Source organism: Callithrix jacchus, chromosome 1, assembly GCF_049354715.1.
Source record: "Callithrix jacchus isolate 240 chromosome 1, calJac240_pri, whole genome shotgun sequence".
NCBI lineage: Eukaryota > Metazoa > Chordata > Mammalia > Primates > Cebidae > Callithrix > Callithrix jacchus.
In genome coordinates, this window is record NC_133502.1 from 142,956,975 (window position 1) to 142,981,953 (window position 24,979).

The following is a 24,979-nucleotide window of genomic DNA, read 5'->3' on the forward strand; positions in this document are numbered from 1 at the left end:
TTCGAGATCTAGGATAAAAAATGCAGAGGCTCAAATCCACACGCTCTGATGCATTTTCCCGCTTTCCTCCAGCCCTACACACACCGATGCTCAAGCTCACCCAGCGTCCACGAAATGGCCCAAAAAACTTCTTTAATATACGTATTGCTAGGCTCTGTCCTCAAAGATTCAAATTCCACTATGTCTGCAGTAGGGCTAATAGGAAATCTGGCCTTAAAATACAGTGATTTGGTGTTTTAAATGATCCAAAAGACTCTACTGAACTCCATAAATTACTAGTGAAGAACAATGAAACAATACAAGGATCTTTTGAAAACCGTAATGTCAGATTCTTCCTACCAGGTTTGAACTTATGTGTGAGGTAACAATTACTGAACTATAAACCATTGGATTTTTGTTTTGCAAAATCAGTCATATTCATGATACCAGCAAATGAATTAAAAGTGTAAGAATTTAATACATATACATCAAACCAATATTAATAGCTTAAAGAAGTAATCACATTTTAATAAACAGTGGAACCGCAACAACGTTCAATTGAATAAAGATTGCCTTTGATCCATGTAGCACACCGTACGCTGCCATAGCCTGCAGCTGGATTAGCTACACATCAAATGCTATTACGATTACAAAAAGCTAAAAAAGAACACAATGACATATTTGTGCCAGCTGTGGAAGAGAGTGTGATTCATTATTCTGGGAGAGAAAGAGGGTATCAGAATTAAAATACATAAGTTCAAACATATGTTAGAAAAAACTCTGGAATAATATAACCTGATTAAACAAGAATCTAACTTTTCCCCAGTGGAGGTTTGTCACATTCCACAAGTAGTTAGTTTGAGTTTATTTATAGATATAAGTATTCTAAATAACTTTCAATATGCAAGACAATGGTCATACACAAATTTGTTCTGTTTTTCAGTTTTTGACATACTAGAGGCTACTACCACATTAACATGTGTGCTGTCGAATTGACTCACTTTTGATTAGACCTTGGAATAAATCTTTTCCTGCCATCTCTGTGCAATCTTCTTTAAATGTCCTTGATTAGAAAAAAGGTGTAGCTCTGCACTTATTTTTTCTCTTTTTTCTGTTTATTACTAGAATGGATTCAGATGTGGAATGATCTTTCTTTAATCTAAGCCTATGCACATAACTCACATAAAATCATACAAAGAAGTACAAATGTGTGCTGTTCTCAATTGTGTTGGTCAAGGCTATGAATCATCTGCTTGATGCGTGTTCTTTTCATGGTGCCATTGCCAATTGCACAATAATAAGTGAACAAGGAACTAGTCACACAAAAATAACGTTGCATCATAAACAGTATCAGGATTAACCACAAATTTTGGTTGCTGCTGTCTTATAAATAGCATCAAGATTAAACATAAGTTTTGGTTGCTATGTCTGATTCTTTTAAATGTGTGATAAGGAATTTGAGCAGTTATCATATCTTAGTAAATCAATTTTTTCATATTTTTAATATCTTACTTTTTTATATTAATAAACTTTTTTAGCACACTCGGGTTCACACAGAGAGGAAAGTACAGGAGTTTCCACATATCCTCTGTCCTCACATATGCACAACCTCCCCACTGTCAACATTCTGCACCAGAGTGGTACATTTGTTTCAACTGGTTAACCTACATGAACACATCATCACCCAAAGTTGGTCATTTACATAGGGGTTTACTCTTGGTGTTGTACATTCTATAGGCTTTGACAAACGTATAATGACATATACCATGTATTTTAGTATTGTGCAGATTAGTCTCATCGCCCTAAAAATCCTCTGTGCTCTGACTTTCGTCCTTCCCTTCCTCCTAATCCCTGGCAACCACTATTCATTTTACCACCTTTGTTGTTTTGCCTTTTCCAGCAAAAGTCATAAAGTATGTAGCCTTTTCAGATTGGCTTCTTTCACATTGTAATATCCATTTAAAGTTCCTTCATGTCTTTTCATGACTTAATAGCTCATTTCTTTTTAGCGCTGATTTACATTCCACAGTCTGGATCCACCAAAGTTGTTGTTGTTTCCATGCACCTACTAAAGGACATCTTTGTTGCTTCCCAGTTTTGGCTATTAGGACTAAAGCTGCTATAAACGTCCATGTTCAGGTTTTTACGTGGAAATAAGTTTTCATGAACCCATATTTAAACAGAAATTTCTCAGTGCCTCATTTTCAGGATACGATTTTAATTTAAATAAAGAGTTGTATGGGATTGCAAAGTAAATTATTTCAAAAACTGTGACCCTTTGCAAAGTACTCATCTCTATGAACCAGGATTTTCTCTACAGCAGGCAACTAAAAAGAAAATGCATAAATAAATTGGAAACTGAAATAGTCATCTATAATTCCAGAATTCAAATTTTTATATTTATCTAAATCTTATTGTTTGAATTCTCATTGTCTTTGAGTAAGTAATTGCTATAAATTTGAACTTATAAAATAAGTGTAGCGATACAATACAACTTTTTTTTTTTTGAGAGACAAGATTTCACCATATTGGCCAGGCTGATCTTGAACTCCTGACCTTGTGATCCACCTGCCTAAGCCTCCCAAAGTGCTGGGATTACCGGTGTGAGCCACCACGCCCAGCCAGCACAACATTTTTCTGGTTTATATACCAAACTCTAAGATTTTGTTGGGAAAAAAGGATTCCATTGTTAAAAAATAATAGTTTTAAGTTTGAAAATTACTAAAATAAACAGCCAAAGAGAGTTAAGAACGGGGGGGCAATTTTATATTCACAGGCTCGTATCTTTAGAGGGCTTATTGGAAGCTGGAAGGTTTCAATGCTGAATTTCATAACGCGGGTGTTGGATGTACTTAGGGCTTTTCTTCCTCCTCTTGGATCTTACTGCAGGGATCGATGTGATGTTAGATATGCCAATTCTGCTCCAAGGCACAAGGACCCTTTGTTTTCCAAGACCTTACTCCCAGTTATTAAACTAACAGTGAACATGACACACTTGCAATTGGAGAATGTCTCTGGCTGGTAGTTGCTTTCAAGCAACCACTTCTAGAAAGGGTGATCAAATCTTCAATGGATAGTTAGTTGACTCTGCACATCCCCTTCCTGAAGAATGACAAAAACTAAATCTCAGTAAGTTCAGTGGGCTCTCAGTTTAGTCAAGGCCTCTCACAAACCCCTCCCCAGTTTTGAGGAGGAACTGGGACTGGAGAAGAAGGAAGGACGTTGGGTTCTCAGTCATCATCATTAATCCCTGTTGACACTTTCATTCTCATCTGGTATCCCTTTGTGCAGACCATTCAAATAATAGATACAGACTTCTCATCCCAATCTTGAGGTCTCTTCAGGCGCTCAGCTGTCTCCTACCTTGTGTCTCTTGAGGGGCATAGAAAACATTTGGCTGCTCTTCTGTGTGTAGCATGAAACAGGACACATTTGCAGCCATTTCTACTCAATACCCACTTCATGCTAAAGGCAGAGGAATTTTATGAGGTCTGCCATTTCCCAAGCTCCACACGGGAAGGAGAATCAGATCCCCTCTTATCTCACAGTCTCAAGGTTTTCTGGGGGTTCTATGTCTCACCCCTCTGCATTAGAAGAAAGAGACCAGAGACCCCTTCTTCTTCTCCAGTGGCTCTCCTCCTCCCACACCAGAGTGAATCAAATTGCTGGGGCCTGGGGGTGTGGGAGGGACTACATCTGACTAATTATAGTATTCTTCTGTCTGTTCTTCATACAAAAAAATATTTTATGCTCTTAGCCTTTCAGGCCAGGTTCTGATATTTCAAAGGCTTTTTCTCTTTAAAGCCATTGTCTCTACCTGAAATTTTAAGTATATAGTTTTTAAAACCAAAAGCTAGGACTTGTCCTCTTTGACTGTTTTTCTACTCTAATGATCATCTCTGAAGATATGAATGCCTTGCCCTCATGTTTTAGTTCTAATGAAGGAATTCCTGGGAACAGGAAATACATTGATATTTCACACAATTGTCCTACTGTACACATATGAAATCAGATGCCATAAAGTCTTAGTTCACTGACTCAAAATGGACCTCTTCCTTATTAAGCTAGGTCAATTCATCACAATCAAATATGTTCAGGAAGTCAGAAAAAGTATTTCCATTAAAGATTGGTTTAGGAATGTACTATACACAAGTTCTAAGAAAACAATACTCCTATTTAATTAAAATTACTTTAAAACCTGCCATATTCTTAATTTTAAAAGTTTCTCTTTCTGAAACAGATTCAGGCTCTGCTGCAAGAAGCAATTAAGAAATGAGGATAGTTGGCCAGGGACAGTGGCTCACAACTACAATCCCAGCACTTTGAGAGGCTGAGGCAGGAAGATCACTTGAGCCCAGGAGTTCAAGACCAGCCTGGGTAACATAGTGAGGCCTTGTCTCTACAAAAAAATCAAAAAAGTTAGCCAGGCATAGTGGCACTCCAGCCTGGGGGATAGAGCAAGACTCTGCCCCAAATATATATATATATGTATATATATATATATATATATATATATATATATATGTCCTAATGAAGTAGGGAAACAAATAATAGACAAGCAACCCTTTGGGAAAGTAAGTCCCAGATACTCAAGAGGCTGAGGCAAGAGAATCACTTAAGTCTGGGAGGTTGAGGCTTCAGTGAACCATGATCACGCCACTGCACTCCAGCCTGGGTGATGGAGCAAGATGCTGTCTCATTTAAAAAAAAAAAAAAAAAAAAAAAGGCCAGGCGCGATGGCTCAAGCCTGTAATCCCAGCACTTTGGGAGGCCGAGGCGGGTGGATCACGAGGTCAAGAGATAGAGACCATTCTGGTCAACATGGTGAAACCCCGTCTCTACTAAAAATACAAAAAATTAGCTAGGCATGGTAGTGCGTGCCTGTAATCCCAGCTACTCGGGAGGCTGAGGCAGGAGAATTGCCTGAACCCAGGAGGCGGAGGTTGCGGTGAGCCGAGATCGTGCCATTGCACTCCAGCCTGGGTAATAAGAGTGAAACTCTGTCTCGAAGAAAAAAAAAAAACAAAAAGTGTCTGTGTGTTTGTAAAAGAAATGAGGAGGCTGGGAGCAGTGGCTCACGCCTGTAATCCCAGCACTTTGGGAGGCCAAGGCAGGGCAGATCACCCAAGGTCAGGAGTTCAAGACCAGCCTGGCCAACATGATGAAACACTGTCTCTACTAAAAATACAAAAATTAGTCAGGCATGGTAGCAGGCACCTGTAATCCCAGCTACTTGAGAGGCTGAGGCAAGAGAATCGCTTGGATCCGGGAAGTAGAAGTAGAGGTTGCAGTGAGCTAAGATCACACCACTGCACTCCAGCCTGGGGTATAGAGCAAGACTCTGCCTCCAAATATATATATATATATATATATATATATATATATATATATGCCCTAATGAAGTAGGGAAACAAATAATAGACAAGCAACCCTTTGGGAAAGTAAGTAGTATATTTTATAATATTACATATTAGAATCTATTCATATGTTAGAAGGTAATCATGGCTTTTGAAAATATAAAGTGTGAAAGGGAAAAAAAAGTGCAGAGGTAGGGTTGAGTTGTAGTGTTAAGAAGGGCAATTAAGGAAGGCCATTTGAGTTAAGACCTAAAAAAGAAAAGGGAGAGCTGTGCAACTATCTGAGGGTAATTAATTCCAAGCAAAAAGTACAGGGGTCCTGAGGCAGGAGTTACATGGAGGAGTTAAGGAAAGGCCCTGAGCGAGATTGGCTGGAGGTGATATATGGACAGGACAGAAACAGCAGGAAATGAAGTCAGAGATATAAGAAGAGGAAGAAAGGTGCAAGACCTTGAGAACCATGATTTTTTGGCTCAAAACAAATCATTGGTGAGTAACATTTTTAAAATATCTTACTCATCTCTGAGCATTAACTTTTTTCAGAATGAAAGATGAGTACACTACTCTTACAGTGCTTAAAATTGCATATGTGGGCTGGGTGGGAGGATTGCTTGAGGCCAGGAGTTTGAGAGCAGATTGGGAAACATAGCAAGACCACATTTCTACAAAAAATAAAATAATTAGCTGGGAATAGCGGCATGCACCTGTAGTTCCAGCTGTTCAGGCAGCTGAGGTGGGAGGGTCACTTAAGTCCAGGAGTTCGAGGCTGTAGTGCCCCATGACTGTACCATTGCTCTCCATCCTGGCAAGAAGGACTCCCTGTCTTAGGAAAAACAAAATTACATTTGTCCTTCACTTTGGGCTCACATATGTAATTTAAGTTTTCTGATAGCTACACTTTAAAAGGTAAAAAGGAATAAGAGTAGATACATGTTGTTATATCTTTGTCTAAACCCACAGAATGTACAACCCCAAGAGTGAATTCTTATGTAAACTATGGACTTTGGTTGATGATGTGTCAGTGTAGCCTTATCAATTGTAACAAATGTACCATTCTGGTGCAGGATGCTGACAGTGCTGGGAGGCTATACATATGTGGAGGCAGGGAGTGTACACCTTCTGTACTTCCCACTCAGTTTTTCTGTCAACTTAAAACTGCTCTGAAAAATAAAGTCTACTTTAAAAAAAATTTTAAAAACATGTGTAAATACTTTTAATAATATTTTACATTCTTGGGTTTATGCTAAGTCTTTAAAATCTGGTTTCATAACTTCATATGGATAAATGAAGAAATGCTGGATGTGTGTGAATGTCAGTGAATATGAAGGTTGCCACCTGCGAGTGACAAGAGGATTGCAAGAGAAAATTGAAGGATGCAGTTTCAGAGGCTACAACACAGAGGCCAGAAAACAGAACTAGCATAAGAATCGACTGAGGAAGAGCTAGAAGCTTCTGTCAGGCTGCGATGGGGTCTAAGCATGAACAGAAAATTCCCCTCCATTAGGCTCAGAAAGAGCTGGTACCTGAGGGGCCTCAAGGAAAAGCCTCAGTGGAATAGAGCAAGCTCTTGCCAGTAGAACTCCTCCAGTGACTCCATCGAAACCACAACTGCAGGTGGAGAGTGGTCATCTCTGAGTGATGGGATTCCTACGAAGTATTTATTTCTGTTTAGAATATTCATTTCCTAAACTTTCTTTTTAAAATTTTTATTTATTATTATGATTATTATTTTTGAGACTGAGTCTTGCTCTGTTGCCTAGGCTGTAGTGCAGTGGCGCGATCTCAGCTCACTGCAACTTCTGCCTCCCAGGTTCAAGCAATTTCCTGCTAAATTTTGCATTTTTAATAGAGACAGGGTTTCACCATGTTGACTAGGCTGGTCTCAAACCCCTGACCTCAAGTGATCCACCCACCTTGGCCTCCCAAAGTGCTAGGATAACAGGCATGAGCCACCATGCCTGGCCTCATTTCCTAAACTTTCTTTGGTAAGCATTAGTGTCTTTTATAATCAGAAAAGAAAGGGTAAAAGAAATAAGACAAACTTTAGTGGAAGCTTCCCCTTCCTTTTCTCTATTTAAAAAATGTTTGTATTGGCTGGGCACAGTGACTCACACTGTAATCCCAGCACTTTGGGAGGCCGAGGCGGGTGGATCATGAGGTCAGGAGATCAAGACCATCCTGGCCAATATAGTGAATGAAACCCCATCTCTACTAAAAGTACAAAATTTGGCGGGCATGGTGGCAGGTCCCTATAATCTCAGCTGCTTGGGAGGCTGAGGCAGGAGATCACTGGAACCTGGGAGGTGAAGGTTGCAGTGAGCTGAGATCACACCATTGCACTTCAGCCTGGGCAACAAGACCTAAACTCTGTCTAAAAAAAAAAAAAGAAAAGTTTGTATTTTAGTAGAAAACTAAGTGCACCATTGTCAGACTCCAGTCCTATTCATTGTCTGTGAGGCTTTATTATTACCTATAGACTGGATTGAATCCTCACTTCTTCTAGTTTCACTGACAACTAAAACTGCTGCTTTGCCAAGCCCTGTGCTAAAACTGGATGACTTAATAAAGACTTCAGAAAAATGACCACAACACATCATTTGTGGGCAACTTTCATGCCTTTTACTGTGTGGGTCACTCAGAGCTCGCCAGAAAACCTGATAACATGACCAAAGGCATTGAATCTGTAAACCAGGAAAATATGTGAGATTGCAATTGCCATCTTTGTTTGTTTGTTAAGACAGTCTTGCTCTGTTGCCCACACTGGAGTGCAGTGGCACGATCTTGGCTCACTGCATTCTCTGCCTCCCAGGCTCAACTGATCCTCCTGCCTCAGCCTCCTGAGTAGCTAGGACTACAAGCTTGCACCACCATGCCTGTCTAGTTTTTGTATTTTTTTTAGAAACAGGGTTTCACTATATCACCCAGGCTGGTCTTGAACTCCTGGGCTCAAGTGATCTGCCCACCTCAGCCTCTCAAAGTGCTGAGATTACAGGCATGAGCCACTACACCCAGCCTACAAATGCCACCTTTATTCCACCATCCAAAGATCCTTCAAACTCAAATCTAGTAATCCTCCCAACTAGCTGCCCTCTTTACTCAAAAACCAAGATAATACTTTGCTCCAACTACTAATCTTTCTTATCGAAACACCAGGAGTTTGGTTTAGGTCCTGCTGTTTGCTGCACAGAAAGCCAATCACTGAGACAAGTATCGCCAGGGAAGAAGTCTTTAATTGAGTGCTGTAGCTGAGGAGACAGGAGCACTCTGGGAGGCCGAGTCGGGAGGATGGCTTGAGGCCAGGAGTTTGAGAATAGCCTGGGCAACATAGCAAGACCTCATCTATACAAGAAATTTTTAAATGTAGCTGAGTACCTCTGAAAAATAAAGACTAAAAACCAAAAAAACAAAACAAAAAAAACTTGGGTCAGGTGCAGTGGCTCATGCCAGTGATCCCAGCAGCCTGGGAAGCTGAGGTGGGAGAATTACCTGAAGCCAGGAGTTTGAGATCAGCCTGGGAAATATAGCAAGATACCGTCTCTTAAAAACAAAAATAAAGACAAACAAAAAACTTGGCTCCTGGAAATATCTCTTCCAGGGAATTTTTCAATCTTTGGCTGTGATTCTTCATATAGTCATTGTATTTACCTCCTCTAATGTGTTGTATCCTCTCAAGAGTTTTAACACTTTCCAGCAGCCATACATCAAATGATTTCCATCAGGATTAGACAACTTGAAGAACTTAACCCAACTGCTCAAACCTACATCTGATTCTCAATGTAACTATTTACTTATTTTTTTTCTTTTAATTGAGATAGGGGTCTGACATTGTTGTCCGGGCTGGTCTTGAATTCCTGGGCTCAAGTTATCCTCCCACCTCCACCTCCCAAAGTGCTGGAATTACAGGCATAAGCAACTGCACCCAGTGGCAACTGTTGATAATGACAGCATCATGACTCTTTGGCCTAGTGACTACATCAATAGTGGTACTATTACTCTCAGAGGGGAATTGTCAAAATAAATTAAAATGAAGACCAGGCCTGCAGAGTTCCTGAGCAGATAGTCAATTTAGTCCTCATAAGTGACCTTAAACTTACTTAACTTAACCTGAGGTATTTCCCGTAACTGCATATATTAAAGAAAAACAGAACAAGCTCAACCAATCAGAAATAGTCCACAAACCTGTATAACTAGAGGCTTTTTAATGGGATAGACCAAATAAGGCAACTTTATAACTGTAACCAATCAAATATTTTCTTTTATTACTTTCCCATTCACTCCGTAAAAATCTGCTTCTTCAACAGAGCGGAGCCCCAGAACCATTTCTGGTTTGCAAACTTCTCAATTCATGAATCACTGTGTGCTGAAATAAACTATTTAAAATTTTATTGTGCCTCAGTTTACCTTGTACACAAAAGCAAGAGTCACCAGAGCAGATGTTTTAGAGATATTTTAACTTATTCATGTTTTCCTTTTGTAAACTCAAAAGAGAGAATAAATGTAAGAGCCCAAAGACATAAAAACCAACTTTTTATATGGATTTTGTTTAGAACTTGAAAAATCGTAAAAAGAAATCATGAGACAATATGAAAAATGTAAACAATGACTGGATATTTAATAATATTAAGGAATTTTAAAAAATTTAAGTAATGTAGCCCCAGGTTTCTTCATGAGAATTTAAAACTGTGGTTATACTTTTTCAAAAAAGGAGGAGGAAAAAGGGTTTAATCAAGAACACAGAGAGAGAGAAAAAAGAGAGATAATGAACTCTGCTAGCCAGTAGGCCCTCTTAAGCATTCTCCACAGTAGCTGTCGGGCTGAGGAGTGGAGTAGGACCCACTTCCAACTTGTCTCTTGGACAGTCTTTACTTCTCAGCTGGATATTCAAGGCTCTTCACATCTAGATATACAAGCCGTCTCCTATCCTCTTTTCCTAGCAGGAATAGGTGCTTAATAGTAACATCAAGGCCAGGTGCAATGGCTCAAGCCTGCAATCCCAGCACTTGGAGGGGCGGGAATCGTTTGAGAGGAGGAGTTCGAGACCAGCTTGGGAAACCCCTTCTCTGCCCAAAAATATATATATATATATAATTTAGCCAGGTATGGTGGCCTGCGCCTGTGGTCCCGGCTATTCAAGAGGCTGAGGTGGGAGGATCGCTTGAGCCCGGGAGGTGGAGGTTGCAGTGAACGGAGATCGCGCTACTACACTCCAGCCTGGGCAACAGAGCAACTCTAAATAAATAAATAATTTTTTTTTAAAGCACATCAAAGACACATTGAGGCTACATGTGCCAAAGAACTTTGGTGGTGAACCCTTGTCAGGGGGCCTTCTCTGCGGGCGGTCGAAGGATCCCGGGTGACACATCTTTTTGGGTGCGAGGCAGCCTCTCGGCAGAAAGAATACTGCGAGTATCATCACTGAGGCTAAGTGAAGGAGAGAAGCCCCTTTGGTTCGGCGTTGGGCTAAGCCCTCGTTCTCAGGTGAACTTGCAGTGTGATCTTAAGTAAGATCAGTCTCCTTTCTCAGCCTCAGTGGCCCCAAACCTGAAGAGGCGGTAGAGGTTTTCTACGGACTCACTCAGCTCTGACATCCTCTGACTTCACTCTGGGAGAACGTGGGCTAGTGGACTCGGGGCAGAAGCCGACACACAGCTGGGCCAAAAACAAAGAGCCCCGGTAAGGGACCCGTTCCCGCCCCCAGGAGGTTTTGGAAACTCTGTGAGGCAGGGGGCAGGGCTTGAGCGCGCCGCAGCCAATCACCAAGGGGCAGGGGCGCCGGAGGCGGGGCCTCGCGCGAGCTGCGGCGGTGGCGGCAGCAGCGGTGGCCAAGCTGGGTCCGAGCATCCCGCGGCTTTGGACCCGCCCGGCCCGGACATGGCGACCGTCCGGGCCTCTCTACGAGGCGCGCCGCTTCTTCTGCTGGCCGTGGCGGGGGTGGTGGAGGTGGCAGGGGGCCTGACCCCGGGCAGTGCGGGTGAGTAACCTTCGGAGCAACGGTTCGGAGCAGTAGGGAGCAGACGCCTCAGCGCTCCAAGATGGCGCGGGACAGGGGGCAGGGGTGCGCGCGACCCCCAGACCCTACCCACGTCCGGTGACCCCGGGACTCGAGGTCTCGGCGCTCCTGAGGCGGGTGCCGAGGCGGGGCGAGTGAGGAACTCTCTCTTCCCCAAGATCTTCTGAGTGCTGACTCAGGTTCGAGGCCTTAATCTGTCACCCACCGACACGGGCCCCCTCTTCGGCACTGACCCCTTCGCTTACCTCTGGTCCTTGTCGGAAAAGGGTGCGATGCCTCCGCCCTGGATCGTCGCGAGGGTTGGATGGGATTTCGGATACGCAGCCGCCCTACCGCGGCCCCAGTTGGTTATTGTTATTTGTTACTTGACCCGCACTTTGTTCAGAAAGAACTACCTTGCTTCAGAAAGAGCGTCCCCACAGCCTGCCTGGTGGATGTCCTGTCTCAACCACAGGACCGGACTCGGGCAAGAGACATTAAAAATCAGTAAGCCCTGTCCCCTGAGGGCTGGCAGGCTTGAGGAGAGGGATTCTTGCTCTGCAGAAATTAAACCAAGGATGGATAGGAAACTGTTAAGTGCCTACTGCTTCCCATTTGCCGGGCTTTTGGGTGGACACCGACTCCTTCCTTCCAAAAGCTCTCTGGGTAGCAGGTGGGGTAGAGCAGAAGCTTGAAGTAACTCGAATTCAAGACAGAAATGTCCCGAGATGAAGGGCTATGTATGAGTGCACAGAGGGAGAGATGACATCCACCTAGGAGGAGTGGAGAGTGGAATGATTCCCGCTAGACATTAAAAGGTGGCTAGGATATGTGCATGCAAACGACATGAAGTGCATTGCTTACAGGGAGAGACACCTGAAAGACAAAAACCAAACCAAAAAAAAAAAGCAAAGTTACACCTAAAAAAAAAATAAAAAGCAAAGTTACCCAAGCGCAGTGGCTCACGCCTGGAATCCCAACACTGGGAGGTTGAGGCGGCCAGATCCCTTGAGCCCAGGAGTTGGAGACCAGCCTGGCCAACATAGTGAAACCCCGTTTCTACTAAAAATACAAAAATAATCTGGCATGGTGGTGTGTGCCTGTAGTCCCAGCTACCCGGGAGGCCAAGATGAGAGGATTGCTTGAGCCCCAGGAAGTTGAAGCTGCAGTGATATCCCACTGCTCTCCAGCCTCAAAAGTGACAGATCCTGTCTAAAAAAAAAACAAAGTCACTTCCAAAAAGGGTGGTAACTGTGGCTGGGTTTTAAATTTAGCTGTAAACTGTCCCACAGAAAAAAAGAGAAAATTCTATATATTCTTGGCTAAATCAGATTACTTTTCTGGGCACCATTATAATTCCATTGCAAAGTTATGGAATGCTAGTTTTCCATTCTCCTCCCACAACCAGTCAGTTCTGCAGGAGGTAGTACAGTGGAGTGGTTAAGAACACTTGAGCAAATTGCTTAGCTTTAATCTTTTTGTGCTCATATACCCACATTTATTATAAATGGTACCCCACAGATTTTACTATGAGAATTAATCGAGGTAATACATGTCCAGCATTTAGCATAGTAAGTACTGAAATATAAGCTATTAAGTATGTTTGGGAAAGACTGCATATGGTACCCTGTCTTATAAATTCACAAAACACATTAGATTCACAATAAAGGGTCCAAGGATTCCTGTGGTAAAACAAAAACAAACAAAAAAAGAAAGTTGTTTGCCAGGGGAACAGCAACAATTGCTAATTGAGTACCAAGTTTCTTTTGGTAGCAATGAAAACGTTCTAAAATTAGATAGTGGTGATGGTTACACAACTCTGTGAATATACTAAAAACAACTGAATTGTACACATTAAAGGGGTTAATTTCATGATATGCAAATGGCATCTCAATAAACTTATTATAGAAAGAAACTTGTTTGCTCATTAAATTCTTTTTTGCTTCATAACACCTAAAGCGTACTTCAGAATATGCTTGGCTAGTTGATTTCTAAAGCCCTTTCTAGCTCTAAAACTTCATGACAACATATAGTTTGCATTGTTTCTTTAAAAACAATTCCAAATTTGATCTAAAAGTGAGACATGTTCCTTGTACTAAACTCTAGGAAGCATGTATTGCATGGTTCCTTACATAAAGGACATTGGGTAGTATAATGGACAAAGGCTTCTTCTGTGGATTGTAGAAAGTATGGAAAATGCTTTTCAATCCTAAAGAGAAATTAAGAACACAATATAAAATTGTATTTCAATGAAGGCTTTGCTTGTATTCCTGCTCAGTCTTCCTTCCCCTGTCCTTAACCACATCCAAGATTGTGTACTTCTGTCTCTGGTATAAAGCTTTGCAGGTTATTGACCCCCTCTACTATACAGCTTTATAAATCTTATCTACCTTGATTATTCCTATTCCTGGGTGATGGAGATGCAAAAGTGAAATGACTTGCTCAATTATTTTTCTCTTTGGAGGATGGGAAGGGTCTCTATCCTACAGTCTCAACATCTGTGTGTCATGGCACCTGATAATGGCTCTGTTTTTTTATAAGTTGATTTGTAATAGTACCAAAGAGGGAAAGATATAACCTTTAAGGGTCCGGTTTCAGTAAGTTGACATTTAAAGAATTATGTAATAGCCTAGAATCCAGAAAAAGAATGTAATGAATTTTAAGTTAGAAAAAACAAACGCCTATCTGAAGCAAAGTAATAGGAAGCAGATTCTCTTACCAAAGAAATGTCTTGCCCTATACTGCAGAAAGAGCTAGGATTGGTGATAGACCACATATGACAGTTTATTCTGGTATGCAGCCAAAAGTTTCTGTCTGGCATCCATAGATTTAAGCAATCTTTCATTAATCATACTTTTCACTGTGTGCCACTTATGGAAGAAAGTAGGTGGGAAGAGGTCAAGGAGGTTGTTTTATGTACTATAAATGTGGCTTTTAAAAGAACAAAACAGATACTATGGGGTTTGTTTATCCAAAAAATACTATGTGAGTACTTATAATTATATGTCAGGCACTGTTCTAGGTGCAGGGCTGCTGCTCCAAGGAGCTTACATTCTAGGAGACAGGCAATAGACCATAAACAGATAAATATATAATAAAATGATTTCTAGGTGTGATAAGGATGCTATGAAAAACTAAACGAAATGGTTTAACATAGAGAATTGTGTGAGTGGAATGGGAGCAGTTCTTTATGTAAAAGAACTTTAAAAGAGTTTATAAGAGCGGCCTCTTTGAGAAGGTAAATTTTAGAACTGAGATCTGAAGGCTGAGAAGGTGGTGGGTATTCTTACGAAAGACAGGGGTGAGGTCCAGGAAGTGAAGAAGCCTTAAGGCATAAGGAACAGGAGGTTATATGGTTGGAATATAGTGAGCAACAGAGTATGCTAGGGCTAGATGGTGCTGAACCTTGCAAAAAAAAACACACACACACAAGGATTATGGAATTTATTCTGTGTACAGATAGAAACCAATAGAGTTTTAAGTAAGAGTGGTATGATTTGATTTCTATTTTAGATCACCTGCTGCTGAACAAAAAAAATTACTGTAGAGGGGTGAAAGTATAAGCAGGATGACTAGAAGGCCGTTGCAGTATTCAAGCAGGCAATAAGAGTGACTCAAGAGTAGAGTGGTGGTAGAGATAGGAGAGGGGATATTTAAAATATATTGCTGATGGATTGCATGTGATAAGTGAGGGAAAAAGGAATTAAGAATTACTCATAGGTTTTTAAAAAATCATGAACAACTTAATAAAAGTTGATACCATTTACTGAAGTAGGGAAGATGGAGGAAGAGCATTTTGGAGGAGGGTTGTCAGGTGAGGAAAGGAAGGAATCAAAAGTTCTATTTTTGTACATGTTTAGGATGAATATTAGTAATAATTGTACTAGATCCATTGCTTATTAAGCCAAATTCCATACCTGTAATTCATTTAGCAAATATTTATTAAGCTGTTAATACTGACAGACATTGTGATAGGCAGAGGTATAAAGTGGTAAGCAAAAATAGGGGCTTAAGTTTGGTGGGAAATTCAGACAGGAGATATCACCCCGAAATATGTAATACCTACATTGCCAATATTATGTGGTTATATTAATACATACCTATTTATATCCTAAATCTGAAGAATATATTTGAGGAGAAATCATGTGGTTTCATCAGGTATACAGCACGTAGTATGATGGATGCTATAAAGCACATATATAACTTGAACAAGACTGTAAGTGGAATATTAAGAGATGCGTTCTGACCATGAGATATACCATGGGGAGCCATACTTTTAAATCCTTTGTTTAGAGATGAGAGCCTTGCTGCAGAGTAGGGAAGGGAATTATGTAAGAATACTGACTATTAGCCTCTGACAAGAGGACTTCAGAAGAGTCATTTGCGTTAGTTGTTTCATAACGATGAATGTCGAGGTTATGGCTCTTTTGACTCCAAGGAACAAAACCCGAAATAAGTCAGGATTAGGGGGCTGGTTATATAGCATTTAACAGGAAATCACATGGAAAGCCAACAGTAGGAAATTTAGCACATCTCTACCTCAGGGACTGCTACAGGAACTAGAAAGTTGACAGAAACCAAGACTGACAGGAAACTAGACTTTCCATGTGTTCTTTCAGAGACAGTCTCTATTTCTCATGGCTTCTCTTGTGTGCATCTCTTGCAGTTTTTTTCTCTCCCAAAACCAGCTTCCTTTTTTTGCACATGGTTTCTACACCCTCATAAAATGTCAGCTTCCCAGCCCCAGCTCTTCTTGACCTTACAGATGCAGAGCCCACCACCAACTGGCTGTCTGCATCTTACCTGAGTATATGATTTGGTCCAGTTTATCTTTTGACTTAAAAATCATATGATGGGCCGGGCGCGGTGGCCCACGTCTGTAATCCCAGCACTTTGGGAGGCCGAGGCGGGTGGATCACGAGGTCAAGAGATAGAGACCATCCTGGTCAACAAGGTGAAACCCAGTCTCTATTAAAAATACAAAAATTAGTTGGGCATGGTGGGGCGCGCCTGTAGTCCTAGCTACTCGGGAGGCTGAGGCAGGAGAATTGCTTGAACCCAAAAGGCAGAGGTTGCGGTGAGCCGAGATTCTGCCATTGCACTCCAGTCTGGGTAACAATAGCGAAACTCCGTCTCAAAAAAAAAAAGAAAAAAAAAAATCATATGTTTTCTAAATTGTAGGTGAGTTACCATATGAAATATGGTACTGAAGTAATATTAATATAGTGAGAAAGAAAATGTGTTGTCCTTTTTTCTTGTTAAAAAGGCATTGTATACGTATAGAATATTACTACTTTTTAAAAATAGGTTTTAGGGGAACTGGTCGTGTTTGGTTACATGGGTAAGTTCTTTAGTGGTGATTTCTGAGATTTTGGTGCAGCCATTACTATGATGTACCCAATGTATAGTTTTTTATCCCTTACACCCTGCTCACTCTCCCACCGCCTGCCGAGCCCCCAAAGTCCATTGTATTGTTCTTATGCCTTTGTGTCCTCATAGCTTAGCTGCCACTTATAAGTGAGAACATACAATGTTTGGTTTTTCATTTCTGGGTTACTTCACTTAGAATATGTTCTCCAACTCCATCCAGTTTGCTGCAAATGCCATTATTTCATTCCTTTTTATGGCTGAGTAGTATTCCATGGTGTGTGTGTGTGTGTGTGTGTGTGTACACACACATACTGCACAAAGCACATTTTCTTTATCCACTTGTTGACCAATGGGCATTTGGGCTGGTTCCATATTTTTGCAGTTGCTAATTGTGCTGCTATAAGCATGCGTGTGCAAGTCTCTTTTTCACATGGCTTATTTTCCTCTGGATGAATACCTGGTAGTGGGATTGCTGGATCAAATGTAGATATATTTTTAGTTCTTTAAGGAATCTCCATATTGTTTTCCATAGTGGTTGTACTGGTTTACATTTCCACCAGCAATGTAAAAGTGTTCCCTTTTCACCACATCTGTTATTTTTCTATTTTTTAATTATGGCCATTCTTGCAGGAGTAAGGTGGTATTACATTGTGTTTTTGATTTGCATTTTCTGTGATGTTGAGCATTTTTTCATATTTGTTGGCCATTTCGTATGTCTTCTTTTGAGAATTATCTATTCATGTACTTATCCCACTTTTTCATGGGATTGTTTGTTTTTTTTTTTTTCTTGCTGATTTGTCTGAATTCCTTGTAGATTCTGGATATTAGTCCTTGGTCGGATGCATAGTTTTGAAAGATTTTCTCCCACTCTGTGGCTGTCTGTTTACTCTGCTGATTATTTCTTTTGCTGTGCAGAAGCTTTTTAGTTAAGTCCCATGTATTATCTTTGTTTTTGTTGCATTTGCTTTTGGGTTCTCAGTCATAAAATCTTCACGTAATCCAATGTCTAGATGGGTTTTTCCAATATTATCTTCTAGAATTTTTATGGTTTCAGGTCTTAGATTTAAGTCTTTGATCAATCTTGAGTTGATTTTTGTATGAGGTGAGACAAATGAATCCAGTTTAATTCTTCTACATAGAAGTTTTAGTTTGCCAATTATCCCAGCACCATTTATTGAATAGCATGTCCTTTCCCCACTTTGTTTTCATTTGTTTTGTCAAAGATCAGTTGGCTGCAAGTATTTTCTTTATTTCTGGGTTCTCTATTCTGTTCCTATGTGCCTATTTTTATACCAGTACCATGCTGCTTTGGTGACTATAGTCTTATAGTATAGTTTCAAGTCGGGTAATGTGATGCCTCCAGACTTGTTATTTTTGCTTAGTCTTGCTTTGGCAGTGTGGGCTCTTTTTTGCTTCTATATTAATTTTAGGATTGAAATAGAAATTTTAGGAACTAGAATTGTTTTTTTCTAGTTTTGAAGAATGATGATGGTATTTTGATGGGAATTGTATTGAATTTGTCCATTGCTTTTGGCAGTATGGTCATTTTAACAATATTGATTTTACCCATCCATGAGCATGGGATATGTTTCCATTTGTTTGTGTCATCTATGATTTTTTTTTAGCAATGTTTTGTAGTTTTCCTTGTAGAAGTCTTTCACTTCCTTGGTTAGATATATTTCTACATTTTTTTTTTTTTTGGTTTTTTTTTTTTTTTTTTGCAGCTATTGTAAAAAAGGTTGAGTTCTTGATTTGATTCTCAGAGTGGTCACTCTTGGTATATAGCAATGCCACTGATTTTATATCTTGATTTTGTATCCTGAAATTTTATTCATGTATCAATCTAGGAGCTTTTTGGATGAGTCTTTAGGGTTTTCTAGGTATATGATCATATCATTGGCAAACAGCAACAGTTTGACTTCCTCTTTACCGACTTGGATGCCCTTGATTTCTTTCTCTTGTCTAATTGCTCTGGCTAGGACTTCTATTATTCCTTATTACTCAATGAATATAATTTTTTTTTTTTGAGACAGAGTCTTACTCTGTTGCCCAGGCTGTAGTGCAGTGGTGCCATCTCGGCTCAATGCAACCTCCACCTCCTGGGTTCAAATGATTTTCCTGCCTCAACCTCCTGAGTAGCTGGGATTACAGGCACGTGCCACCACGCCTGGCTAATTTTTTTGGATTTTTAGTAGAGACAGCGTTTCACTGTGTTAGCCAGGATGGTCTCAATCTCCTGACCTCATGATCCGCCTGCCTTGGCCTCCCAAAGTGCTGGGATTATAGGTGTGAGCCACTGCACCTGGCCAGTGAATATAATTTTTGAGCTGAGCACTGTGCTACTGGTACCAAGAAGCTTACAGTTAACCTGGGGATACAGAGAACCCACATAAAATGATTAGAGAAGAGTTAAGTGTTAAAGTTTTCAATTCTTACTAGAATAGTAGGATCTTAAATAACAAAAACATCAACATGGTCGAGAGTTGTTGGAGAAGAAAGCCTTACTAAGAATTAAGATGGTAGTTAAGCCTTGTAATATGTTTTGGATTTAAGTCAGCAGGAAGGGGGCTTCAAGCATTTCAGGCAAAGGACTATGTTCTAGGTAAGTGTAGATTTTCTTTGTTAAAAGTAATAGAAGTTTAGGGAAGGAAAGCCTAGAGAAAGACTTTGAAATTTTAGAATTTGAATAGCAGAAAGCCATTGTAGGCCCTTGATTAGAAGAGTGATGTCATGAAAGATCTGTTAAAAAAAAGTAATCTGGCAGTCATGTTGGTGCTGGAATTGACTTAATATAATTGGCTGTTGCAGCAGTGCAATATGAGGCAAGAGGTAGAGAAGGATATCTGTAACTTGCAAATGATTCAGGGGAAAAAACAAAACATGTATCTATCCATACATACATAAAGATAGATATGGCAGTATGACAAGATGTTAGCAATGTTAAATCGAGGTGGTTGAATGGAATGTTGTTACGTATATGGGTTATCCTCTTACTATTTCGCTCTTCCTTGGCTGACCATATACTTTATGCAGATATACACACGTATATTTTTAAAGGGTTAAATGTGCCAATTGCATGAATGTATTTATAAGTTAAAGTTGTAGTTCTCATTTAAATGTTTTTAAAGTGATTGTCATTTTCCAAGTTGTTTTGAAAATAAACATTTGATTAAAAATAAGATTTTACATAAATAATAAAAATAAAACCAGATTTTGAATTTTTTAAATTTAGAATGACCTTTTTCCAGTATCAACTCAGATTTAGTTTTTTCTCCTGAAGTAAGTGATACACACTCAGTATGTGTGCATGCACACGCATATATGTATGTATATGTGTATATGTATATATTTATACACACATACTGTTTTAGTTGTTATTTAGGAAGACATAATTAGAGAGATTTTTTTTTGGAAACAAGAATAGCTTTTCATTAAGCAACTGAATTATAGCTTTTGTGAGACATCTGTGGCAAAATCCCTTTTAACTTCAAAAATTCTGTAATTCTATGGATATTTCTTAGTTTGGATTAGAGTGTGTATTTGTTTTTTTAAAAGCTAGTTGGCTTTAGAAGCTGCATTTTCTGCATATGGCTGGAGCATGTGCTTCCTGCTTACTTGCCTGTCTTTAGTACACACATGGCCAAAACCAGCAGCCGAACATTGATGTTTCTAATTATTGGGTAATTCTGCTTGTATATTTCCAGGCTACACTAATAACTTCTTAAGCCCAAAAAATGTGGCCTTTAGTAATCAATTTTTAATTTGTATTAATTTTATAATCACAGACTCTTGGAATAAGAATGCAAGATATGACACTCATATTGATGTCTTTAATGAAGATACACTGTGCTTTTTATTTTCATCATAGCAGTATCACATTTTATTTTGAACTGTTCCATCTTTATCTGTTCAATTCCATTTTATGAGAATAAGCAGAGATTTAAACTGTTATTCTTGAAGAATATATTAGGATCAAATTATAAACTCAGAATATATCTAGAATTCATTATCTGCTCTTATAGAAAATGTTAGGCTTGGGAGAGTTTTGTTTTGTTTTGTTTTTTGCACTCTAGTAGTTGAATGACCCAATTAATCCCTTTTAGTTGCTCTGAAAATGATAAAGACCTTTAATTGCCACATTAATTGCATTTGAATTCTTCCCCCATTCATAACAAAGACATATGAATGGATGTCTATTTGTAGACATTTATTTCTTGAAAAATATGCGATGTTAAAGATTCTAATAAGTTTTTACTATTTCAAAGGAAGAAAAATATGTACTGATACAATAATGGCTAAGGGTAAGAATAGGGATAGAAAACGTGGTGGAGCAGAGGTCCCCTGTCCTGTTCATGGAGGGTAGCAATCCTCTCAAGGGAAGACATGTACTGTTACAGAAGAATGCTTGTTTGGGAGAGGGAAAGGAGTTATTACCAGAATACTTCAGGCTGTCCTCTTTCATCCCATTTTGTCAGAAGTATCAAAAAGTCTTTTGGAAAGACTAGAAGGAAAATATGCTAAAATGTCAGCAGATGTTGTGGCAGGACAGTGGAAGTGTGCTTTTTCTTTTTCTTCTTGTTTTCCAAATTTTTGAGGTTTTCTAATGAAAAAAAGAATTATTTTTAAAATTTTACTTTGAGGGATACTCCCCTATAAATTTGACCTTCACCATTAAATAGGAAAAAAAGGCTTTTATAGTTATATTTTTAGTAAAACCTCTGTTATGGAATTTTAATTATAACACGTTTTGTGTTTTTGTTCTAAATAGACCTTTGCTGCAAGAAACTGGTTTTCAAAAATCCCTGGGCCCAAATCAGACTCCTGTCTGCCTGATTGTTTACTTTTTCTGAGCCTTTTTCTGTTTATTGGGACCACATGTTATCCTGAATTATCTTTACTTATGACCAGCAGGATTTTCTGCCCTCATACGACCTTTGTGTTAGAGGCTAGTAACAGAAAGTCCAACTTCTAGAGCACTTCAAAAGGGTACATCATTATTACTCGGGAAAGCCTTTTTTTCCTGCCTGCCCTCCCAATCTAATGAGGGTAGGTAATAGCAGAGTCTTAGGAAATGAATGTAATTTGGTGTGCCATTGCAGAGGGGGAGTTATAAGAAAGCCTCGGCTGGGTGTGGTGGCTTATGCCTGTAATCCTAGCACTTAGGGAGGCCAAGGTGGGTGGATCACTTGAGGCCAGGAGTTCAAGACCAGCTTAGGCAACATGGTGAAACCCCATCTCTACTAAAAATACAACAATTAGCTGGGCATGGTGGTGCACGCCTGTAATCCCAGCTATTAATACTTGGGAGGCTGAGGATCACGTGAGCCCAGGAGGTGGAGGTTGTAGTGAGTCAAGATCACACCACTACATTCCAGCCTGGGCGATAGAGCGAGATTGTCTCAAAAAAACAAACCCTCATGAGTGGTTCAGCCCTCCCTTGTGTTAGCCCTTCACAAAAAGTAACTACAGTCTTACTACAATCAAGGCACATTTTTTCTTCTGAAATGTAGTGAAATTTTTATGTGTCCTTCAGAATTTTGTAAGCCAAATGTTTAGAACTTCAAGACACATTTTGCCATAGAAATAATTTTAGAAAGCCAGCCCCATAACAGTCTTTTATGAAACTAAACTGTAGTAATATGGCAGTAATATCCTAGACCCTGTCATTGTTTTATGGAAAAATGATTTCCAGTTTCAAATTCAGAAACCTAGTTGGTAGTTCTGTTATTCCTTTGTTTATTCATTCATTTGCCCTTAATACCAATTCTTTCAATCTAAAAATTTCTATGTTTATTTAATATGTATACTGAAGTTATTTAGATTTTATTTGAAGAGAAGAGTATGTTGCATACACACACACACACACACACACACACACAGGTTAAATATATATAAATGTAAAAATAGGTGTTTTAAACCATTGTACCAAATCTGCCTGCCTGAAATGTATTTTTCCCTCTTTTTGTCTTTTGACTTGCCAATCCTAGAGAGCCAATGACCATTCCAGCTCTATCCTCTTTTCAGTTTTCTACACTCTGCAACAGTTACATGCCTCTGATGATTATCACTAAAGCCAATTTATGAATTCCTCTGGAGCCATAATGCTGCTTGGCAACCTTTTTTCCTTTTCTCTAATTTGACATTTCTTTCTCTAAGTTGATGAAGTACTGTTCTTTTAAACACAAGTTTGAGAAACATATTTATCGTTGTTTCCTTTCTCTGTTTTCCAAAGTGGCTGTTTCAGAGCTCTGTAGTTTCAACTCAAGCCCCCAATCCTATCCCAGCCCTATTTATTTTCAGATCTAATCACTATTTCACTGAGAAAAAGGCGCTTTCAACTTTTCTCTTAATTTATCAGTGTACAGAAAAAGAAATTTATTAGTGTCCTTAAATTCTTTACTCTTGTCTACATTTTGTCCTACTACCAGATGGTAACCTGGATGAAGTTAGAGAGCATAATTTTTGTTCACTATTGTATCCCTATTTCTAAACACATGCCTCTTTAAAAAATCCACATGCCCTTCCAGGAGCCACCTTGTTTCTCTGCATTCTGTTTTACTTCCAACTGGATATAATGTAATTCATTTCTGCCATCCAGAATCAGCACCTACCCCACAAGTTGAAGGACATAGTCCCCAACAAGATTGCCCTTACTCCAGATACTAGCTTCAGTTCAGGAGTCCCCAGGCCACCTAAACTTTTGACCAACTGGCTATAAATCCAGGGTTCCCATGACCCCCTCCGGTTCAATAATTTACTAGACCAACTCACAGAATTCTGGGAAGCACTATACTTTAAGTTATGGTTTTAATATAAAGGGTACAATTCAGGAAGACCTACCAAATAAAGAGCCTCATAGGGTGAGATCTAGGAGGGATTGCAGAGCTTCTGTGTCCTTTTATGGAATCAGGTGCATCATCTTCCCAGCACATTAATGTGTTCAACAGGAAAGCTCCACTGAGCTTGTATGTCCAGAGTTTTGATTGGGGTTTCATTATATAGGCATGCTTTATTGAATTGTTGGTCCTATGGTTGAGATCCATCTGTAGTCCTTCAATCGCCGGAAGTTGGAAGATCAGGTTGATACCATGTGACTCAAAGCCCCAGCTTTTTAAACACATGGCTGTTCTTTCTGGTGTTGCCAGCCCCCATCCTGAAACTCTCTAGGTCAGGAGTGTCTTAATCTTTTGGCTTCCCTGGGCCATATTGGAAGATGAATTGTCTTATGCCACACATAAAATACACTAATACTAATGGATAGCTGATGAGCTAAAAAAAAAAAAACAAAAAAACGTAATGTTTTAAGAAAGTTTACTAATTTGTGTTGAACCACATTCAAAACTGGGCCTGGGCCACATTCGACCCATGGGTCACAGTTTGGGCAAGCTTGATCTAGTTGAGACCATGGGGTCACCTCATTAGCATAGCAAAGATAACTAGTATTACTCAAGAAATTCCAAGGAGGAACCAGGGAGAAAGGCCAGTCAAATTATTTATTATACACTGCTCTACAACTGCTCAAAAGTAGAATCTTCAAAAGAATTGTCTGTAGTTTCTTTTCTTGAATTCTCTCTTGAACTTGCTGCAGTCAGGCTTTTGCCCGTACTGTTTCACATTGATGACACTTATTTAAGTTCATCATCAATATCTTTCATGTTGCTAAATACTGTGATCAGTTTGTGATTATTACTTGATAGCAGTATCTAACATGGTTAATGTCTTTTTGAAACATTTTATTTGGCTTTTTGGACATCATTCTTTCTCTTAATTATCTTCCCATACATTGAGCACTCTCCCCTGTCTCTGAAGGATGGAATGCAGTGCTCAGTTCTCAGATCTCATCCCTCCCAGATGCCATCATGGCTTTAAATATCATCTACGTAGTGTGACTCCCAAATTCTCATCTCCAGTTTGGAGTCTTCCTGAGCTCATATATTCAACTTCCTACTCAATATATTCTTTTATATATCTAATAGGCATCTCAAAATTATATCTAAAACTGAATTTCTGATCATCTCTCTCTCTCAGATCTCCTTCCTTAGGCTTTTCCACTCAGTTAATGGTACTACTAAATATTTCTGTCTTCCCACTTTCTTGGACCAAAAACCTTAGGGTCATTGTTGATTCTTTTTCTTCTGTATCCCATTTCCAATTCATTAGCATATTCTGTCAGCTTTATGTTCATAATATATCCAGATTCTGACTACTTAATACCATCTCCACTGCTGCCACCCTAGTTGAAGACACTACAGTCCCTTATCAGGACTACTGCAATAGCCTATTA

General features: G+C 39.5%; 1 protein-coding gene across 2 annotated transcripts in view; it reads left to right on the forward strand.

The window, feature by feature from the left end:
- Positions 1–11,116: 11,116 nt before the first annotated feature.
- RECK (reversion inducing cysteine rich protein with kazal motifs) overlaps positions 11,117–24,979 on the forward strand; it is an 87,982-nt gene continuing 74,119 nt past the window's right edge. For both annotated transcript variants that reach the window (XM_017974661.5, XM_002743073.5), the window contains exon 1: positions 11,117–11,307. Coding sequence is in view for 1 of the 2 variants with exons in the window: in XM_002743073.5 (XP_002743119.1) it covers positions 11,208–11,307 (100 nt within the window). In the remaining variant the exon portion in view is untranslated. The remainder of the gene's footprint in view (positions 11,308–24,979) is intronic.